This window comes from Adelges cooleyi, unplaced genomic scaffold (genome assembly GCF_023614345.1).
Source record: "Adelges cooleyi isolate 19-005CV unplaced genomic scaffold, UGA_ACOO_1.1 ACOO_flye_CR_arks_rails_tigmint_CR_PRNA_9, whole genome shotgun sequence".
Taxonomy (NCBI): domain Eukaryota; kingdom Metazoa; phylum Arthropoda; class Insecta; order Hemiptera; family Adelgidae; genus Adelges; species Adelges cooleyi.
In genome coordinates, this window is record NW_026096579.1 from 10,155,131 (window position 1) to 10,175,410 (window position 20,280).

Below are 20,280 nucleotides of genomic sequence, written 5' to 3' on the forward strand. Positions count from 1 at the left end.
GATAACCGTTCTATATTGAGCAACGCAGATGTTTACCGGCCGTCAGTCAATATTACACATTGTCAACGTCACCTTGGGCTATCTACCCTAGGATTACCTAACTTGGACCAAACGCCATAAGTCATAGTAAATCCATAACGGCTTCAAAGTAAAATTGGTTGTAATGGTGAATTGTACGGTTAGATGTACGAGTTTCCTAGATATTTCCATAATATGTCGATTAGAAAATTCTGTGCCAGAATCGAATGTCACAAAAAAAAAACAACGAAGACGGAAATTATTATTATTGACATTCATACTTCTGCCAAACTTCTGGTTTTGACGAAGGGAATAAAAACATATTTCAATTACAAAACAAAAGCCGAATTAACCTTGTGTCAGTAGCGTGTGTTAGAGAAAAGGAACTCGTTAATTTATTAATGGCATAATGGTACTGAATATAGACAGTTTTAAATCAACTTGTGTGCATATTTAAATTGTTTAGATACCTACACATATAGTATGTCCTATGGATATCATTTATTAACACCTAAAATAGACGTAAGGACCTTTTAAAATGACGCGCAACTTGGCAGGAAATAATGTCAGTTCATTCAAGTGCATATTAAAGTATTTTAAACAGTAATTTTCGATACTTAGCACGATGCCAAATGTTTAACCATTTGTTTACTCAATAATGAATACGATATTAGTAAAATATATAAATCTATCATACACTGTATAGAATATTTTATCTTTCCACGTGCAGTTATAATTTCATAATTTATGGGTTAATTTATAAATGAACTATATTACGTCTTGAGGTCGGTATATTCTTTAATCCCGTCTCCGTGTGTGTTAAATAAGCACAATAATTATGAAATTTAACGATATTTTCACATTCCAATATATATATTTGTAATACCTATATTAGTATACAATACTTATAAAACCATGCTAAAAAAATCCACTTAATATTCACTGCAGGTTTTATGTTTCAAACCTGGAGTATTCACATTTTGGGTGCATTCAAAGTTTGATGGTACCATTTACCAACGACTGTAGCCTCAGGTTGCGCCGGTTTCTTTAACCGTTATGCTAAGGATAAAGGATTATTTGGTACCACATTTGGAAAATTATAATATTATTATGCAGTGACTATTAATATATGTAATCATTTACATGTACCAGCGTACTTGTATAACATTACAAACCGGTGCGATGGACGAAATAATATTTTCTGCTTGTGATTCTACCTACTCACCCGTTCATCCTGTATTGGATAAAAGCATAAGCAATTTGTTGCGGGACAAATTTATTAATTCGCGGCCATTGTTCTTTAATTGTCAACCGCTAACAAGTGTGTGGGACCTATTTCCATCCCAAGGGTTAAAACAGCTAACAACAAAACGGACGTTGAGGAACACACTCGACTGGAAGTATAATTTACGCGACATCCTCTACAAGTATTAATTGTAATATTTTATTTCCTATTCAGGCGAAAGTCGGCGTTTACAAATCAAAAATCAAACATTGTACTACACAGTCGTCAGTCATAATGACATAATTGTTTTACCGGAAGTGGCGATTAAAACATAATGAATTTTGTTTAATTTCGACACAAGTGATAATATTAAATGTAAAAAAGGAGGTAATTGAAGACATTTCAAAGAGGAACTTGTGTGTGCTATAGTGTAAGTGAATGATGGGTTAAAATAAATTGAAATCCAAAATTAATATAAATAGAGTTTTCTACAAAATTTTGTTATTTTGTAATGAAATTTGATTCAATTAAAAAAAAAAAGTAATAATACATTTTTTTTATACATAAATTGTATGCGGTGTGAATACCAAAACAATATTTTAATTTCATTTTTAGGTACTGTATTTGATTAAAGTTTTAAGGTTTATTGCCTCTTATTCAATTTCTTTTAGGTTACTAAATATATAATTGTTGTAAAATGTTATTTAAAGTTTATTCTATAATATACTGGTTAATTTTCGTAAATAATACGTTTTTCGAGAAACAATAAAACGAAATGGATTGGAACTAAAATGTTTATTTTAAAACCATCTTAATATTAACAACAACATTCTATTTAAAATCACATACATATAGCTACTACTAATTAACACTACCTTATATTCGAACTAAATTTTAATTATTTACAAAAAGACATTTGAATAAGGTATCTATGTACAGAGTAGTTTACTAAACAAGAGTTAACGTTTGTGTTTGCAAAACTCGAGAGAATTATTTAGAGTTACTTCACAAAACCTAAGGAAAATATCATTGCCAACAAAATTTAAACAATTAATCGACAATTAGTACAAAATGTTAACCCCTGTCAATCTTTATTCATTATGACTTGTTATTTTTACTAATTTTTTTTAAATTAAAAAATAATTAATTGATTAGTTTAACATTTACTTAAGATTAGTAACTGTTAAGGTTTTAACATTTTTATTAACGTTTAAAAACATAGGTGGGATGAATATTGCGCGGGTGAATAGGTAGTCCTTACTTCGTACACTTATATTCCAAGACGCTTGAAACTAATAAATTATAAGTAATTACTATTAAAAATCGCGTATTAAACTTATAAGGAATAATTAAGTGGTAGGCTACAATTTGTAAATAAAAAAAAAATGTTAAGTGGAGCCAAGCGCGTTGTGACATTCTAAATGACCTGAAATAATTTCCATAAGTATAGCGCCTAAAAAAAACTAAACGTTAAATCTTCTAAGATGACCGGTCGTCCGTGTTTAGTATATTGTACACAACCCTGTACATTAATACATATTTATAAAAAAAACAATAGATATATATATATTTATATAATAAATACAGTATAAGGTAACGAATAATAATTTATTTACATGATTTTTAGTTGTAGGTATACCGTCAGCGATTTCGGAGTGCCTATAGAGTAGAAAAAAAAATTCTATGGCAAGGCATTTCAGGAACAATATTACGGTGTATAAAATAATAATATACAGTCGTTCTTTTGAAACTGTTTTCGTACCATCCGAAAAGCACAAACTTAATGAGCGTATACTGCTGCAGTTAATTAACTATCTCGTGTCAGACTATTTTGTTGTTGTTTGGTAGAGTGTCCTCAGCCTCGTCGCCGTTCATTTTGCTGGTAATAACGCCGCCATTTTCATTTGTTGTCGACGACGACAGGAGTTTGCCGGTCACGGTTTCCGTGGTTTCATCGGTTGGCTGTACCTTGATTTGTATCATTTCTTTGCCTTCTTGCTCAGCGTTTCGGGTTTTTTTTCTTTTTCTTTTCTAAAATACAACAGAAACTTGTTATTGGTCGTCGTCCGAATAATCGGCACCAGAGGCGGATTTAAAGAGTATCCGCCCAAATGGAAAATTAGATTTGCCTCGCAATAAATAACTTAATGTATCAATGATTCTACAAAAAAAAAAAGCTTCACCGAAAAAATGTGTAGGCCATCATAAATATTACCTTTCATAAATTCATCTTAAGAGGATTCAACCAACTCGTAATTTGGGATAGAACTAAATTCACCAAATTTGTATAAAAAATCTATGATCCAAGAGTGAGAATTGTTTAATAGCTCAAATCATTTTTTTTCTGTACATTTTTTAAGATGTTTTCTGTGTTTTTCAATTAACTTTTAAAAGTTAGTGTATCGAGAAATCGAAAATTTAAAAATGTTTAAGTTCAGATAATATTCTCCTCCATATGCTGTGAAAATTCGGTGATTTTTTAATAATTCTTAGACATTTTGGGTTTACTCCCGCAAATAACTGTAATGACAGATTTTTAGCTTCGAATCAGAGCTGAGAAAGTATTGTTTTAACAATGACGTGTTTTTATTTATTTTTGTTATTTTTAATTTTTGTGTTTGGACTCTAGACCCATGATATCTTCTAAATCGCTGAGCCGACTTCTTCGTGTAGCAACTTTATAAATCAGAAATCGTACCTGAAAGGTATTTTGATAATTATTATAGATAGTCGGTCGACCTTATTGTATTCGCTCTTATACTAAAAATTTCATTTTTTAGCATGATATATAATTACAATGCTTTTATCAATATTTGTGATTCTACTATTACAGATTCGCATCGAAGCTTCTATTTGAAAGTGATTTTATCACTTTTAGTGGTTATAATTTATATAGACCTCTGGCCTACTCCGACCCAACTGTACTGTTTATTTAAAATTGGCCATAATATAGTTTTTTTTGTAAATATTGTATGCCAGATTTGGGAAACGTTAAATAAGATAAGAATATTTATTTTTTAGTACTTGTTTGTAACTCAATAAATAAACAAATATTTATTTATTTATTATTTTTAGATGCAAATTTGTCTCAGATAATTTATTTTTATAAATTTCCCAAGGTACCTACGTAAATAATTTTGAAACTTGACCATTTTTTCGGCTTTAAACAACAAAAAGTTGGGTAAGATATAAGTATGGGTTTAAAAATCTGTTGTAATTAAGGTTTAAACCAATTTTTTGGAGTATTCAACGTATTTAATTGGGCGCATTAACTTCAAGAAATACTAAACTACTCACTTGTACTAAAAGTCTGAAGTAGTAACACGGGAAATCAACGCATTGAGTGCCATCCTCTTCAGCGTCCATGTAAACGCCTCGAACCAATATAGAGTTGGAAGAATTTAAGGCAACTAAAATTGCAAAACACGCTATGTGAGATATCCAATAACTGGTCATTGGGGCATCTGAAAAAAATTATAAAACGAAAGATAGCGAAAGCCTTTAGGATAGGCAGGGCTTAAAGTGGGAAAAAATTACAGGGGGGACTAATGTCTCCATATAGTTTTAAGCGTTCCATATATAATTTTATGTATAATGCATACAGTATATGTAATATAGAAACAGTGATTGTGTAACATACTCATCCCACTTTTATCCCTGAATAATGTTCAAATTTGTAATTTATTTCATAAAAAAATGTAAACTACAAATAATACAACATTTTTTAAGAATAACTCGTGCTTTATACAAATTTAACATTTTGAAAGAGAATATTTTTTCTTTTAATATTAAGTTGTAAGTAGTGGTTGTCTTTTAAGAAAACTAAAAAAATCACCCAGACAAAAAATATATAAATCATAAAAATGTAATGTTTTTAGTGCTTTAAATTGTACAAGAAAAAATTCAAATTCTATGCATGATCGGGTGAGTATGCTTAAAAAAATCACACATTCACACTTTACCTATATATATATATATATATATATATATATATATATATGTTATCACTTATGGGTTAATCGAATACCTATTTATCACTGTATAGCCACTTACAATAACTAATAAAATCAATTATTTTTACACATATATTAGATAGTCCATTATTTGTATTAAATACATTTGATAAAAGTAAAGTAACAATTGATAAAAAAATAAAAACCAAGATTTAATCTCAACGGAATTCTGAATTATATTGACTAATGTTTGGTTATAATTGGAGCGGTACAGTGTACCTTACGAATAATTTGTTAAAGGGGACGCTTTTTAACCACCATTAGAGGTAGAGGGACTGAGTCCCCCTGCGTCCCCCCCCCCTCACTTTAACCCATGAGGATAGGTTAGAGTTATATATTTATAGTCGGTTATTAACGAAGTCATATTGCAATATATTATATAATATATACACAAGGGAATCAATATCCAATAATGCTTAAACTAGCATTTCGATTATGATATTGAGTGATTATTATTAATTGAAAACATTGTCAACACTATACGAGTGTGCTTAGATTTTCTATGTTTTGACCGTAAGAATGTATAAAGAATAATTCCACCGTTGTTCAGAATTTTCTCCTAAAGGAACACCTAAATATTTCAAGATTCGCTAAAATTAGCCAGTAACCCGATATCAGAATTTAGACTAATATTTAGGATTGTCTATAATGCCAGAAAAGTGTTTATTTTATTTTTAAGTAATTACCTGGAAGAAAGTACACATCCAACATAGTCCATATTCCTCGCCACACATTAACTGCTCCGAAAAACGAAAACAACAAGTAAGTGTCCACAATGAACATTCGCTTGATACCTCTGACTTTTTTAACTATACTTTTTACTGTGGGTTGTAAGGCGAATGCTATTAGTACTACGCCGTATCCTATGGCCTGTAAATCATTTTATATTGTTAATAATTTCATGTGTCCAGTAAATAATTACATTTTAAGCCTAGATGTGTTGTGTTTGGCTTATTTGTAAGATAGTGCATGTCTCCGCCGCACTCAAATCGCAATAATATTGAAAATTGAAGTGTAAAGTCGTCATAATTTTATAACACAGTAACCATAAAGTGACATGTTTTTATTATCACGAAGTTCTGAAGACTTTATAAATATATTATACTAAAAAGTGTATCTGCATGATTAAATAATTTAGACAACCCTTGCCCTTGCTTCCCATAAAGGACTATAGTGATTTTATATACGGTTTGTATTCGTATTTCGTTCAACAAATGGATGTTTTTTTTTGTCCACTTAAATCTTAATTAACAAGAAGGATGTGCACACTCGTAGCGGTCAATCGACTTATACGTAATTACTTAAATAGATCTCAAGAGGTTACTTGGATAGCAGCGTAGGGTTGGCATAAAATATGCCCCCCAGGGTCCTTCTAAGTTAGATTTCTTATTGATACTAATTCATTTAAAATGATTCAGTTCCGGTTTGCGACTGTAAGCGGTGTCGTTCAAAAGTATTCGATATATTTAGTTAACTGATTTCTTGGGTACATTTATTAACCGCTAGTGTACCGCACACGTGTGGGCCATTCGAATAAGTCTACAAGTGTGGTCAAACGCAATACGGAAAAAGCCAATTATCATAATTATTCGGAAGATGGCGGTAAGAAAATGAGCCAAAACAATTTATCTGTTAAACAATAAAGCTTTTTTTATAATAAGAATGTGTTTGCGTAGGAGCATGGCAAATTGCCGAAAATTCGTTACACAGTCATATAATAGGCGAATTAGTTTGCGTTGGCAATTTTCGTAGAGTAGATCTCTTTTCAAAGCAATTCCATTGCTTTTTCGTGTCGACCCACTATAACGTATGTATTTATAACATATGAAAAAAAAAAACTTCTAAACGGGTGCTTTCCCACTTTTTTCTTTACAGGTCAAAACTCGTATGCCGATCAATCAATGGATAAACTAATTGGACAATCTCAGAGACCGTTTGTTGAAAAACACAAAAAATAACGTACGTCTGTTACTATATTAAAAGCAAACCTAGGCGCATCAGGCAAGTAAAGTGCAACTGTGTAAGCCAAAAAAATGTGTTAATAGGTCTATGGTATAAGCAGAACTTTATTTTCACATAAGAATGGGCATTGGACCCATAACTCATAAGATTATTACCAAAATTAAGAGACCAAAAGAGGGGTTTCATCTTCTCAATGAGGAAAATATAGTTTTATAGTTATACAATGATATAAAGCTACTACAACCCACAATAACAATACAATTGTTCGTGGTATAATATATCAATTTGGAGTTTTGTGGGTTAAAAAATAAACTATCAGGTTTTCTTTTGTTCCCCTTTCCATAAAATTATCGATACCCACTTAAATGTATTGTACTATTTACTTTTCGTTAATTTTGAGGAGCTAAAAAAGGCATGTATTTAAATTTAATTTTTTTTAAATGTTGTACATACACAATTGACAATCCGACTATGGGTAAACAAACTTTATTTATTATTTCACCATTTTTAATTTAATAAATTACGTATTAAGTATATAAAATTGTCCATAATGAAATTACCTATCTTAAACGCCATTTAGTATATATGCAACAATTTTGAAAAGTCACTTTTTCATATAATAAACAAAATAAGGATTTATTTTCAAATTTTGTGAGCCGCCATTAAATATCCCACTAGGCCGGGGCATATCCGATCCACTCTGTATTATGTAAACTATAATTATTAATTATACACACCAGTGATAGCCAAGCTGATATATCTTGCATGTCTGGATATAAGTATTCATCCATGATATTCCAAACGCCTCGCCATACGATCACTACAAGTGAACCAATAATGCACACGCTAAAAAAACTATCTAGTACGTACAAAAACGATCCCGTACCCCTCTGCGAACAAAAACAAAAAATACACAATTATATGGTTAACAATTTATTATTGTGGTTTAGAAATAAATTTAACTAAATCTAATACTACAAAATAAAACGCGTTAAAACAAACAGTTATTTAATATTTGCCAATGAAGTTTATATTCTTCGGCTGATTAGATAATATACAATTTTAAGTTTTCAGTTTGGAGCCAGCTGGCCTTAATAACCACGTGCAGCTGTTGTCCAAATTCTACACTACTATTAAGGATTTTGACGGTCGACATAGACCGGGTCGGCGGGGTATTTTTAATCGTCTCTAGACAAATCGTTTGACTTTTCGCAAACGGATGATAAATGATGGGACCTATGATTCTACTGCTTACCTAACTAACACACAATACAAAGTTTTAATAGACGGGGGAAGCGTAAACACTGAAGAATGCTGATTTACACACTCGACGACTTTTACATAGCTACTTACTCGACAAGGTACATAGTTTTTACACTAAAAAAACTACTCACATGCTTAACACATGTACTTGCTCACTTACTCACATGCATCATAAGCTTTTAAACACAAATGTATAGGTATCGTTATGACGTTTTGTACTTATAGTTGTTATGCAATTGCCGCTAACGCAGTTAAAATACATATATATTTTTATAAATTCACCATGAAAATTACCTCACCACGTAAATATTGAATTTTTTTAATGTGAACAATCTCAATAATACATCAATATTGAGGTAACAAATAGGTATTAAAAGTGTTTATTTTAATATTTTTTATTGTATTTAATAAAATGTGTTACAGCAGATATTACCTAATATGTTTACTCTAAATTTGAAGTACGTTGTTATTGCAATACTTTATTTAATATCGGACTATCACAATGAAGAAAAAATTATAATTGGGGAAAGTATTATACCTACTAATCTACCTGTGAAGGTAATTTCAAACAGGCCATTCTAAAATAATATTTATCAATTTATTACCTTGACTTACAATGTCATTTATGACAGTTTTCGTCAGTTTAGCTTATCATTTAAGTATAGTTTAGCTTTTAATTGTAGCATTACATAACCTTTTATCGCTTATTTTCTTAACTAAGCTTGTGAAAACGGTGATATGAGTTTTACTAGGTTTTTTGTTCGTATTTTTAGCTACAATGTAGAACCGAGTTGGTAACTTTTTCCTGTGACTCGATTCACATAAGTAATGTGTTTATCAATCCGAAATCGAATGAGGTTGGTACTTTGGTGAGGAAATATTGAAGACGGTATCTGATTTATTCATGTGTCTAAAGTTTAGCATACAGAAAACGTATGAATCGTATACCTACCATCTTTGCCCCTACCGCTTTCCGAACATGAGGTGAAGGATAAGGACGATCGATAAATGAAGATAATAATTTTTTATTAGGTTATATTAAAATGTCTCAAAAATATAAATTATAAAACAGGGTTTCGGACTCCGGATAAAGTTAAGGGCAAAATTCACATTTTGATCTCCAAATAAAAATATCCCTGAAATAAGCAATGAGTTTTCCTGAATCAAATCATTGACACGTGTATAAAATGAAAAAATCATTATAAAAGTATACAATTTTAAGCACATAATTTTTTTAACATTATTTTAATCATTGTTTAACATGTATTTAACAAGTACACTTTGAAACGTTTTTTTAAGAGTGATAATTCCCACAGTCCTTTGACTATACAGACCTCACTATATTAGAATTTTTGTATTAACTACCTCGTCAGACTATTAATAAACTACAAATAATCGGTTATTTTTCAAATAAATACTTACGTTTAAGTTCAAAGATTAAATTGTTTCATAATTAAGTCATAACACACATATTACGTCTCAAACATATTTTAAACTGTGTTGTTCTAAAAAAATGATTAAATTAAATTAAACATATATTATGTTCATTATAATGATCCAAAATCCTGTTTCGGTTACTAAATATCTAAATTTTTGAACTTCATAAAATCTGGATTATCGTCATCACTAATATACAAGTCTACATGTTATAATATACTTCAAAGACTAGGCTCAAAAGAGAGATATTTTGATATTTTATAGGTTTTTGACTAGTCTGATAGGTTTATTTCTAAATAGTAAAACAAACTCGGAAGTTATATTATTTTGAAATTATACCTTTTTGAGTTACATATTGAAGACAAAAAATAAACAGCAATTAAAATAAATATATATTGAAAAATTATTTGCATCCAATTTTAAGCTTTGTTTCTGTTTTTTCTATCAATTAGTTACTTTTTAAGTGTTTTTAAGATATATTTTGCAATGGCGAATTTTATACAACTATAGCATATTATTTTGTATTCGTATTAACTAACCTATTATTAATCCAAAAAGAAACCTGTGCAACACTTGCAGTTGTATAATATATAACTAAATAACAATAAAATATTTCAAAACATCCTTTACCACAAAAAATAATACACTTCAGCGTATACGCATATTTTTTCGGTAGAAATGCTATTATCATCAGCACTCCCAACAGATTGAGTCTGATTTATAATAAATTATTATTAATTAGTATTATTATTATTATTATAGTTATTATTATGAAAGTTCTATAGTAAATATAAAAACAGTTATATCTTAAAAATTAAAATATGAGTCACTGAGACATAAATAAATATAATTGTATTACAATCGATTAAAAAAAAATAAAAAATTGCTTAAATTGAGATATTGTAAGAAATATATGCAATTATGAATATTACTAAGTAATAAGTATACGGGTGTTAATAGTATGAACAACTTTTTAAGTACTTTGATAATATATTAGAACGTTCCAATTATGATACATAATGTAAGAAATATCTGATATTAAATTTATCTTTTGAATAATTCCCATTCGTTACTATCTAGCATTGGAAACCTAGTATAAACTATACTAATAATTATCATGATGTTTTAAATTTTTATTGCCGACTAATAGAATTATGCAATGAGTGTTTAATGTACAGTTTTCTTTTATCCGCAGCTACTTCTTAGATTGTTAACTGTGGTCTGATCTCATTTTTAAATTCGATAAAACTAACCAAACATTAACGAACTAACAAAATTATACTATGAAATTCCATTGTAGAGCTTGAAAACTTAGAACAAAAAAGACCTAAGTTTTCCATTTTTATGGTTATTTTGACTTTTGTCGAATAATTTTTTCTTTCATTCTATCGATTACTACATTAAGGTTATGGAAAAGTAAACCGAAACCATCTTACTTGGCCTCGTAAGCGAAACAACGTGGGCACCTCGAAGTACCCGTGGTAGTGATCGGACAGCGTGGACACCGGTGGCGCGACTACGTTACGGAGGGTGCCCATCGCGATCAGGGTGCCGAAGGCAAGCACCACCGTGGCGGCCACCACGGCCGGGTCGGAGCCTGTAAAAAGGTCCATGGTCTCCCATATGCCGCGCCACGAGTTGATGCACGCGCACCCGAACAGGGCCGTGTAGCTGCGGGTGATCACATAATAGCCGGCCGTGTCTCTCCACGAATGCAGAACGGTGTCGAGTCGGTGCTGGGCTAACGTGAACAGGGTGACACCGAAAAAGCCGATGCACAGGGACGCGACCACGCTGAGTTGCTGGTGTGCCGGCAACAGGTAAATGTCGAATAGCGCCCACGTGACCCGCCAGTACACGATGACGGCGGGTGTTATGACAGCCGCGCATAGGGCGAAATCCAACACCACGAGTTTCGAATGGGCGTCGCTGACGACCTCACGCCGCAGCGACGGCACCGACAACGACGTCTTCATTTAGGCAAGACCGCGGGCCGGGTTATTATCCTACGGCCATGGCGGTGACCAGGTTGGCTTGTACTACGGGCCTTTGCTCGAGCCGGATATGTTCGTTGTAGACACGCGTGCCCAAGTAATGCGGAACGCGAGCGTGCACGGTAACTGACGCCACGGCTAAATGGAACAATGATTTTCGAGCCTTGTCGCTTTATCACCCGCGCACATCATTACGGTAGTCGTTATTGTGATGTGGATCCCCCTTCCCACCAATTACCCCCCAACTACACCCACCACCCAAAAATCGTAGCTCGGTAGACGGTCGTGCCTTTGACTGTCCCCTCCCTGCTGCTTGTCCAGAGTTTTATCTATATATGTTCAATCTCGAACTTACAATCCCATAGAAATCGACGCACATGGGCCGTTAACGAAAGCGCGTCACTTACAGCTGCGTTGCCTTAGTACAGTCATGTTCCTTCCGACTGTCGTTATCGGTGCCCCGTTTCGGGATGTAACGGTTGTTTGTTCAACATGTTTAGTTTCAGCGGAGCTTGGGACAAGAAACTGTATATTTAAAAGCTCTCCGTGCAACTTTTTATACAACAATTAATAGCCAAGATAATAATTATTTTTTTAAACATAGGCATTCCCTTCGTTTAAATGTTGAATTCTCAGCGTTGTTTATTTTGTCTATTTTGCTTTGACAAAATAACTTTATTCCTTTTCCTAATTTACCTCCACTGTACTATTAGATATCGGGGAAGGCAATTTGGTTCCATATATGTTTGATTACAAAATAAAATTCTTATTTCTTAAATATTATATTCACATGTAGGCTATTTTGTCTTCCTGTCTAATTTCTACCATAGATACTCTCTTAAGAAATTACTACAAACACTATACTGCAGTCGTTTACATTTCTGCGATGGACAAATTTTTCTTCCCTTTTGATTTTTAAGAAGTTTAAGTTATTGTATTTTTGATACAATTGCCCACTACTTTGTGTAATAACTAGGTAATTAAAAAAAATCTCTTTATCTTTAATATTATTAAGGTTATAGAAGTATTGTATATTTGCTTTAAAACAGCTTAAGCAGTCCATGTAGAGTCATTTCTAGCCTCTTTTAGGGAGGAGGTTTCCTGATGCACTGCCTTACCTAACGGTAAAAAAAGAAAAGAACGAAGAGGTCGTGGGTAAGAAATTGCACCGAAGATTGTAAAACTTTCATTTGGCCTTTAATTATCTGTCTCTATATTATTTCAACAATTCCAAAGTCCAGGAAACGATTCAATGAGTTCTATTGATATGTTTTCTGTCCCACACAAAATCACTCATCGTACATTCAAAAGAAAATATTAAACAATACAACTTGAAACAATTACTTATAATAAAAGTTACAATAAAACTTATATAAACAATATCGAAAAAACAACTGTACATGTACAGGTCAATTGTTGATATTTGCCTGCGCTCTATTTACTCTATGTTGAATAGTGTTGAATAGAGTTGAATAGACCTAGACTAAACGTAGAGCTCTAGTTAGAGTTACTCTACGAAAAAAATCTACAGTGTACAAGTACCTTTAGAGTTTAGACTGCAGACTTTTGCATCAGACTATTTTCGCCGGGAAAACGGAGCGGCAGTGACCTAGTATCGAACCGGTGATAACCAACAGGCACCGCCAAACTCACTAATGCCTTATCCACTTGGTCACTCGTCCTTCTATATATCTGATTTAATATTATGTCTAATCAAAAAAATCAATTTATTTTTGTTTTGCACGTAAAACCAAAATGTCGACAATATTTTGTTTTGTATCTCTCAATTAGAGTCCTGTAAGAAACAATTTGATTAATTTTCAAGTGTAAATAATATAACTAAAAATATATGTTTTTATTTTTCAATTTTCGTATCTAGAATAGTAATATTTCTTAAGCCATTGGACCTATTTCTTCATATAGCAAGTCTATAGATCAAAATTCATACCCAAAAGATACTTTAAAAGGTCCAAATTAAAATATTAACAAGGAAACTGAAAAAAAATAAAAACAAGGTTACAAATACAACAACTTGTATAAAATTGTATATTATTCTAGTTGATTTTACTTATTGAGATTTTTGATGAATTTTCATTAATTTCTGATTTATAAAAAAAGTATAAAACGTGGTAGGTAAGTTTAACCTAAAACACTTCTTTCGGAAATAACAGTACTATAATAATAACAATGAAAATTAATAAAATAATTTTAGACTTTTCAATTTTTGAAAATATTTGTTTTTCTTTTATTACAATATTATAGATTTTTTAATAGATCAGTCAAAAATTTCATTAGATTACTCTGAACTTAAAAAGGTAATATCATACATACTATACCATTTGTTTTAAATGCCATTAATGTAATCGCATATTTTCATCGAGTAAACTGCAAAAAATAACCACAATATGCGCCAATGATCACACTGTATGTACGAGTAAATGATAATAAGTAAACAGCTCGAAATTTGTTATTATTTTTTAATGGGCTGATTTGTGCAGGTAAACTTATGTTTATCAGAACATTAAGTAATTATCTGTGTAATTTTTAATGACAACTAACACACACTCATTGATTATTTATTTTTAGTTTATATCTAATTGTGCAATATTATTATATCCAAACACTTCTATTAATCATGTTTAAACTTAATGTGAACGAGATTAAATGATTTATACTCGAGTTATGTATCAAAGAACCTGAGCATATTTGTTCCATATAATTTTATCAGTTAGAATGTTGGAAACTTTATTTTATTGAAGAGATCGTTTTGCGCAATTCACAATTTCATTATTTTATACTTTTACATTTAATTAAATTTAATTGCGTTGTTATTTATAACTAAACAGTTTTTAGAAACATAACTATATTATTGCATTATGAATATATTAGATAGAAAAATATTTAGATATTATGTATTAGTTTGATGCAGCATTTTAAACATCTACTTCGCTATTAAATCATATTAATAATAAATATTTACGTTTAAAAGAACATAATATGACTCCTGTAGTTTGATCCACTTGATTGTGTACAAAACTGAACTCTAAACTGTTTTTAATAAACAGTGTTTAACATTTAACAATATCTATTACAAAATTATATGTGTTAATAATTATCATGGCACTGACGGATATTACCATTGGAGTTATAATGTATATACCTGTTAAAATGTATTTTTTTAATTTGTTTACGATAAGAACAATTGTATATTAGTTCAGTTATTGTAGTTTGTATTCTACCTAAGTCTTATCACAAATCCAATACTCTCTTTAAAATGTAGTATTTAGTGTCTGACGTCTGTATATAATAATTGTATCTATAAAAATATCTTAAAAAATTTAAAAAAAAAGCCTGACTGATTATTAAAATAATACTATTTTTTAAATTTTTTAAACTGCATTATCTCTGTATTTAAATTGCCATCGATTTAATTAAGCCTTTTTAATTACGTACCTAATGAGAGCTTAGCATTGGTGGGACAATTAAAATCAACTATTATATAATGGTACAATAATACATGTATTTAGTATTGTAAGTCTGATAAAACATAATAAATTCTACATTTTTAATTATTCTAATTTAAACTGTCCATTTGATTTAGTCAATAAAATTGTTATGGTGAATCATTTTTATTTTAGGTATAAATCTAGTTTAGACTTACTTGTTTTAATTACAATTACAATAACTACCAGATAACGAACACATACAACTATTCGAATACGAACATTGTATCATTAGTTTAGGGTTCTACTGTATACAGTACTATTTAAAGTTCATATTTATTATCTAAACAAATATAGTACCTAATCCTATATATTTTAACCGTTATCTATATTTGTGTTTTTTATTTACTTTTATTGAGAATGATGCACACGAAGTGTTATCAATAAAAAAAAAAAAAAATATTCGAATGGCGTATTTGACCGGGAGGGCTATAGCTAAATTTATGCCAGTTCGGTCGCCGGAGGGTGCATGGCATTTCTGCCATGCATATCGGGGGTTGATGGTGTGGGTCGCCGCTAAAAATCCGGGTGGTCACCCATCCGAGTTCAAGCAGCAACGGCCACAGCTTAACCTCGAGTGCCATGCGGCAGCTGAGGGGTCCACTGCGTCACACCGCCCCCAGACAACACTATATTGAATATATACAGTAATCTGATTATAAAAGTGCGTAAAACCACCTAATTATTTAGAAGTAAAGTAATTTTTATACAACATTTTTGGATAAAGCTTAACACAAGCATAATTTAAGTTATGGCCTATGGGATATTAAACTTTGGGTTTTATGATAAATAGTTTTTTTTCGTTCTTTTTTCTAGGATTTAAGTCAACTTTTTATGATAACGAAGTTTCATACTTTTTTATTCATAATTTTATTCGAAGTTCAAGTGACAAGTCTTATCGGCAATAACTATTTTTTTAAGAGCTTTGTCTAGGGCGTATTGATTAAGCTGTTTTCCGTTACCTTCCGCATTCGAAGGAATGGGAATGATGATTTTTCCATGTCAATTTGTTTAGCGAAAGAAAATTATTACAGTGACCTAGTTTTGAACTATTATGCAGACTAACTCCCGCGTTAACACTATGGGTCACGTCGTGGAGAGTATGGAATGCATAATCATTGTGAAAACTACATCCCTCCAAAAATTTGACCATATGTTTAATTGATTGGTAAGTACAATATATATATGCATTATATGTTACTGGTAATATTTGTAATTATTCTGTCGTTTGCATAAAATTTCGAATTAAGCAAAATGTTTTTATTGTGTAATTCGCATAAATATATTTCATGATCATTGATCAGTGTAATTGTTACTGTACATCTTATATCTATAAGTGCCTAAGCAGTTATACAATTTAATATTTTAAACATATTGTCTACGCTGAAAAAGTGGCAACAAAATGCTGTAATTGACTAATCACTTATACGTGCAATTTTTTTTTTTTTTTTTAGTTGTGACTGTATGTTTTTTTTGTCTACATATGCATCATATAAGATGGCAAACTTATGCATATTACTGGTATTATATATGTACAGGATTATATAATACAGTAATAAATAACACGATATTGTACTGTGAAATGTTACATGTTAAGTTTGAATACCCCTGTAAATACTGGATGTGTATTAGACCGACAATATTATATTTCAACTTTCAATTAGGCTGAAAGACTTCCATCTGGGTCCTGGAAACGGTCAAACATCCGGGTATAAGCGATGGTCAACACCAAACCACTAGACTGTAATGCATTAGGCATCTCACCCACGGCACTCCATACCGTTAACATGTTGTTTAAATGTTATATTTTACTGGTTTTTTTTTTTTTTTTTGTATGTTATTTACAACATGATTAGGAGGCTCACCTGATCGGACCAAAACATTGTTTCGAACTGAAATATCTCTTCGGGTTTTGGATCGAACTCCAAACCGCAAGCGGGCGGTGGCATGATGATGGCCACCATCCGGAACATGCACAGTATGCCGATTGCGACAAAAGTCACCATGATTTGGGAAATGCTGTGTTCGATATGCACTATCGTTATGTCCAGCAACCATTCCTGATACGTATACACTATCATGCCACTCATGAAATGTGCGTAGATATACGCTCTGGACGTCACCCAAAACAGTAATTTTGAATGACTGGACCTTTTGAAATATTTTACCAAAGGGTCGCTAGTAAAAGACAGCACCTGATAAAAAAAAAAAAATACCGTTATATCAAAACCGAATTAATTGAATAATGAAATTATATCCGATCAGACTTCCTACTTCCTAGTGTTGTAGTTGTCATTTTTTAATCAATATAATCAAGTTTCCGGGTGTACGCTTTATTTTTACATTTCTAGTTGACGTCAGACAAGCCAAACCCTTTTTCGGTGATGGACGATTTTTTCTTACGTTTTTCAGAAACGCGTACGATCATTTAAAACAGCTTATTAACCACTAGGCATATTTTACTTAAACTTTCAACACAGTACACAATTGCGTAATAGTTTAATTGCATTTAGATTTAAGTCGAAATCGTTTTGTATCGTATTCTTAAATCAATTCAGAATTCACCGGTCACACTTTAGACCAACATCTAGAATGTACTAGAAATTAACGAGCACGCATTTTTCAAGCGTTGGTTCATCAAATAATATCACATTATTATGTGTTTGTATAATATTTTGTATATAATTTATAATGCTTTATCACATAATAGTTGAAGTGCGAATTAAGTGGCTTCCAAATAAACGTTGGCTTTATCTGCCTAACCGCATGATTAAAGCAAACGGCTGTTTTGTTAGTTGATCCACACTTCTGTTTATTATATTTCGACATGCTTGGCGCTTACAGTATGTACTATTTTATGAACCAAGGTTTATGAACTACGAAAAACATAACCTTACAAATCAGTTTAACGTTTTATGGCCGCGTTCGTTGTTGAAAATCACACGCGTAGTCTTCTGAGCGATAATAAAATACTTGAGAAAAATTAACGACCATTTTATTTTAAACCGAACAAAACCTAACCATTCAATTGAAAAAAATACCTAAGGTTAGTAGCAATGATAAAAATGATAATAACAACAACAACAGTACCGTAGAATGTCTGGGTGGGGTAGTTCGTATGCGGAATAGTTGGTACTTACCAACTGGATGATAATGCACAAGCCAAGAGCTAACCAGGGGTTGACTGTGTCATGATAGTGGGAGAAGAGTTCGTAGGAACCTCGCCAGATGCCGATGACAAAAGTGGACACGACGAAAACGTGCAGGAACACGTCGATAACGGTAAGTGTTCGATAACGCCACAGTTGGTCGCGGTCCGCGAACGATCGTCCATGGTTGGACTGGTCGGTCGGTCGCGCGACGATGGACATTCAAAGACGACGGCGACGGTTGCGATTGGATCGAGCCAGTTACGATGGCGTACAACGTTAAAGTAGTGGATGACGACGTGCCACAAACAACAGTACCTGATCCGCGTGCCATAACACGCGCCGATTGCACACCGTTCACGCGGTGTCGGTGTTTCGATGAGTTTTATCTTATTATAATCTTATCGCAATTAAAAAGACACTACTGCCGTAAGCGGGATACGAGCACTGCCAACAGCCACACGTGCATTTGATAGTGGGGATTAGGAGGGGGAAATGGGCTAGAGGATAATTTGTTTGAATGCAATTATTTTGAAATAATTAATTGTGACGATGAACACTTTAAAGATTAAGGTTAAATAGATTAAAGCATATGAACAGGAAACGATCGTGTATGTTTTTTCTGCACGTACCACTTCAAAGTAATGCTTTTAGAAAAGTAATTATCTATACCAACCTTACCAGTTTTTACAATAAAACATAGTTGAAAACTTTTATAACTCTATTTGTTATTCATCAAGTAGTATCAGGTTCATCAGGTAAGAGATCTATTATAAAAACGGATGTTCCAAATCAACAACTATCAATTAGAAATAGTGTTGATTTAATATTGATATTCAGCAACGTTATTAAATTTACTTGTATCCATGAATGGGAATGCATAAAAAACTTTTAACGATACAAACAAAAATGTATCAAATAATTATTTATTTACGGATCATTTATCAAATAAAAAAAGTTAATACATTAATAATTAATGAAACGTAAATGAGTTAACGTACATAATATTAACTAATATTTCTATTACTTTTAATATTGTATACTACCTATATATTATACCTACAATATAAATTTCAAAAAAAATACATTAACAATTTATTAAAATTCATATTTCAGAATTATTTATCAAGTAAAGTGAATCAAGTATCATTTAATATTGATACATGTATCAAAGTTTAAAAGGATTTTTGATCTTGATGAACGTATATATAATATATACATTTTAATGTATATGTTGCGTTTGTGTATTATTATTATTGTTGTTATTATTATTATGGTTAAAACCGGTTGTTGTAGTGTTGAGTCCCTCCGCGGACCATGTATATAAATTAGTCGTCGTTTCGCGCCGTAACCGCCCGGTTGTATTTAAATTACAATAAATGCAATTTAACCGTAAGCGAAATTTTGTTTTACAATAAAAGAATTACAGTCCACCCGCGATGGGTTCAAGGTCCCGTACAATATATATTGTAAGTAGACAAAAAAATATCAGTCTGCCCTCTTTTTTATCTTTTTAATTCCCATAATCTTATCGTCAAACTGTAAGCATATTTAAATGTTTCAGTATCACATTATTATAGGAACAAACAAATATTTAATAGATTTAGGTATGTATTTCAAACGTACGCACGAGTTTTACCTACCTCTTCGGCAACAGTTTTAATTTTGGAACTCACAAGTAAAGTAATTTGTGTAAGATTGTAAAACATAAGAAAA

The 20,280-nt window shown here is 31.5% G+C and overlaps 1 protein-coding gene across 3 annotated transcripts; it reads right to left on the reverse strand.

Moving 5' to 3' along the window:
• Nucleotides 1–2,055: 2,055 nt before the first annotated feature.
• Nucleotides 2,056–18,937, reverse strand: LOC126847142 (uncharacterized). Of its 3 annotated transcripts, none has more exons than XM_050587220.1 (6): nt 18,556–18,936; nt 17,281–17,610; nt 7,956–8,108; nt 5,943–6,126; nt 4,541–4,707; nt 2,056–3,274 (listed from the first exon to the last, which is right to left on the reverse strand). In XM_050587220.1, the coding sequence occupies exons 1-6, from the start codon at nt 18,784–18,786 to the stop codon at nt 3,065–3,067; spliced, it is 1,275 nt and encodes a 424-aa protein (XP_050443177.1). In that variant the 5' UTR covers nt 18,787–18,936; the 3' UTR covers nt 2,056–3,064. The 3 variants fall into 3 exon arrangements, with proteins under 3 accessions (XP_050443177.1, XP_050443178.1, XP_050443179.1); XM_050587222.1 differs by lacking the exon at nt 2,056–3,274 and adding an exon at nt 3,459–3,941 and having other exon boundaries at nt 18,556–18,937; XM_050587221.1 differs by lacking the exons at nt 17,281–17,610; nt 18,556–18,936 and adding an exon at nt 11,355–12,096.
• Between the last annotated feature and the right edge of the window lie 1,343 nt (nt 18,938–20,280).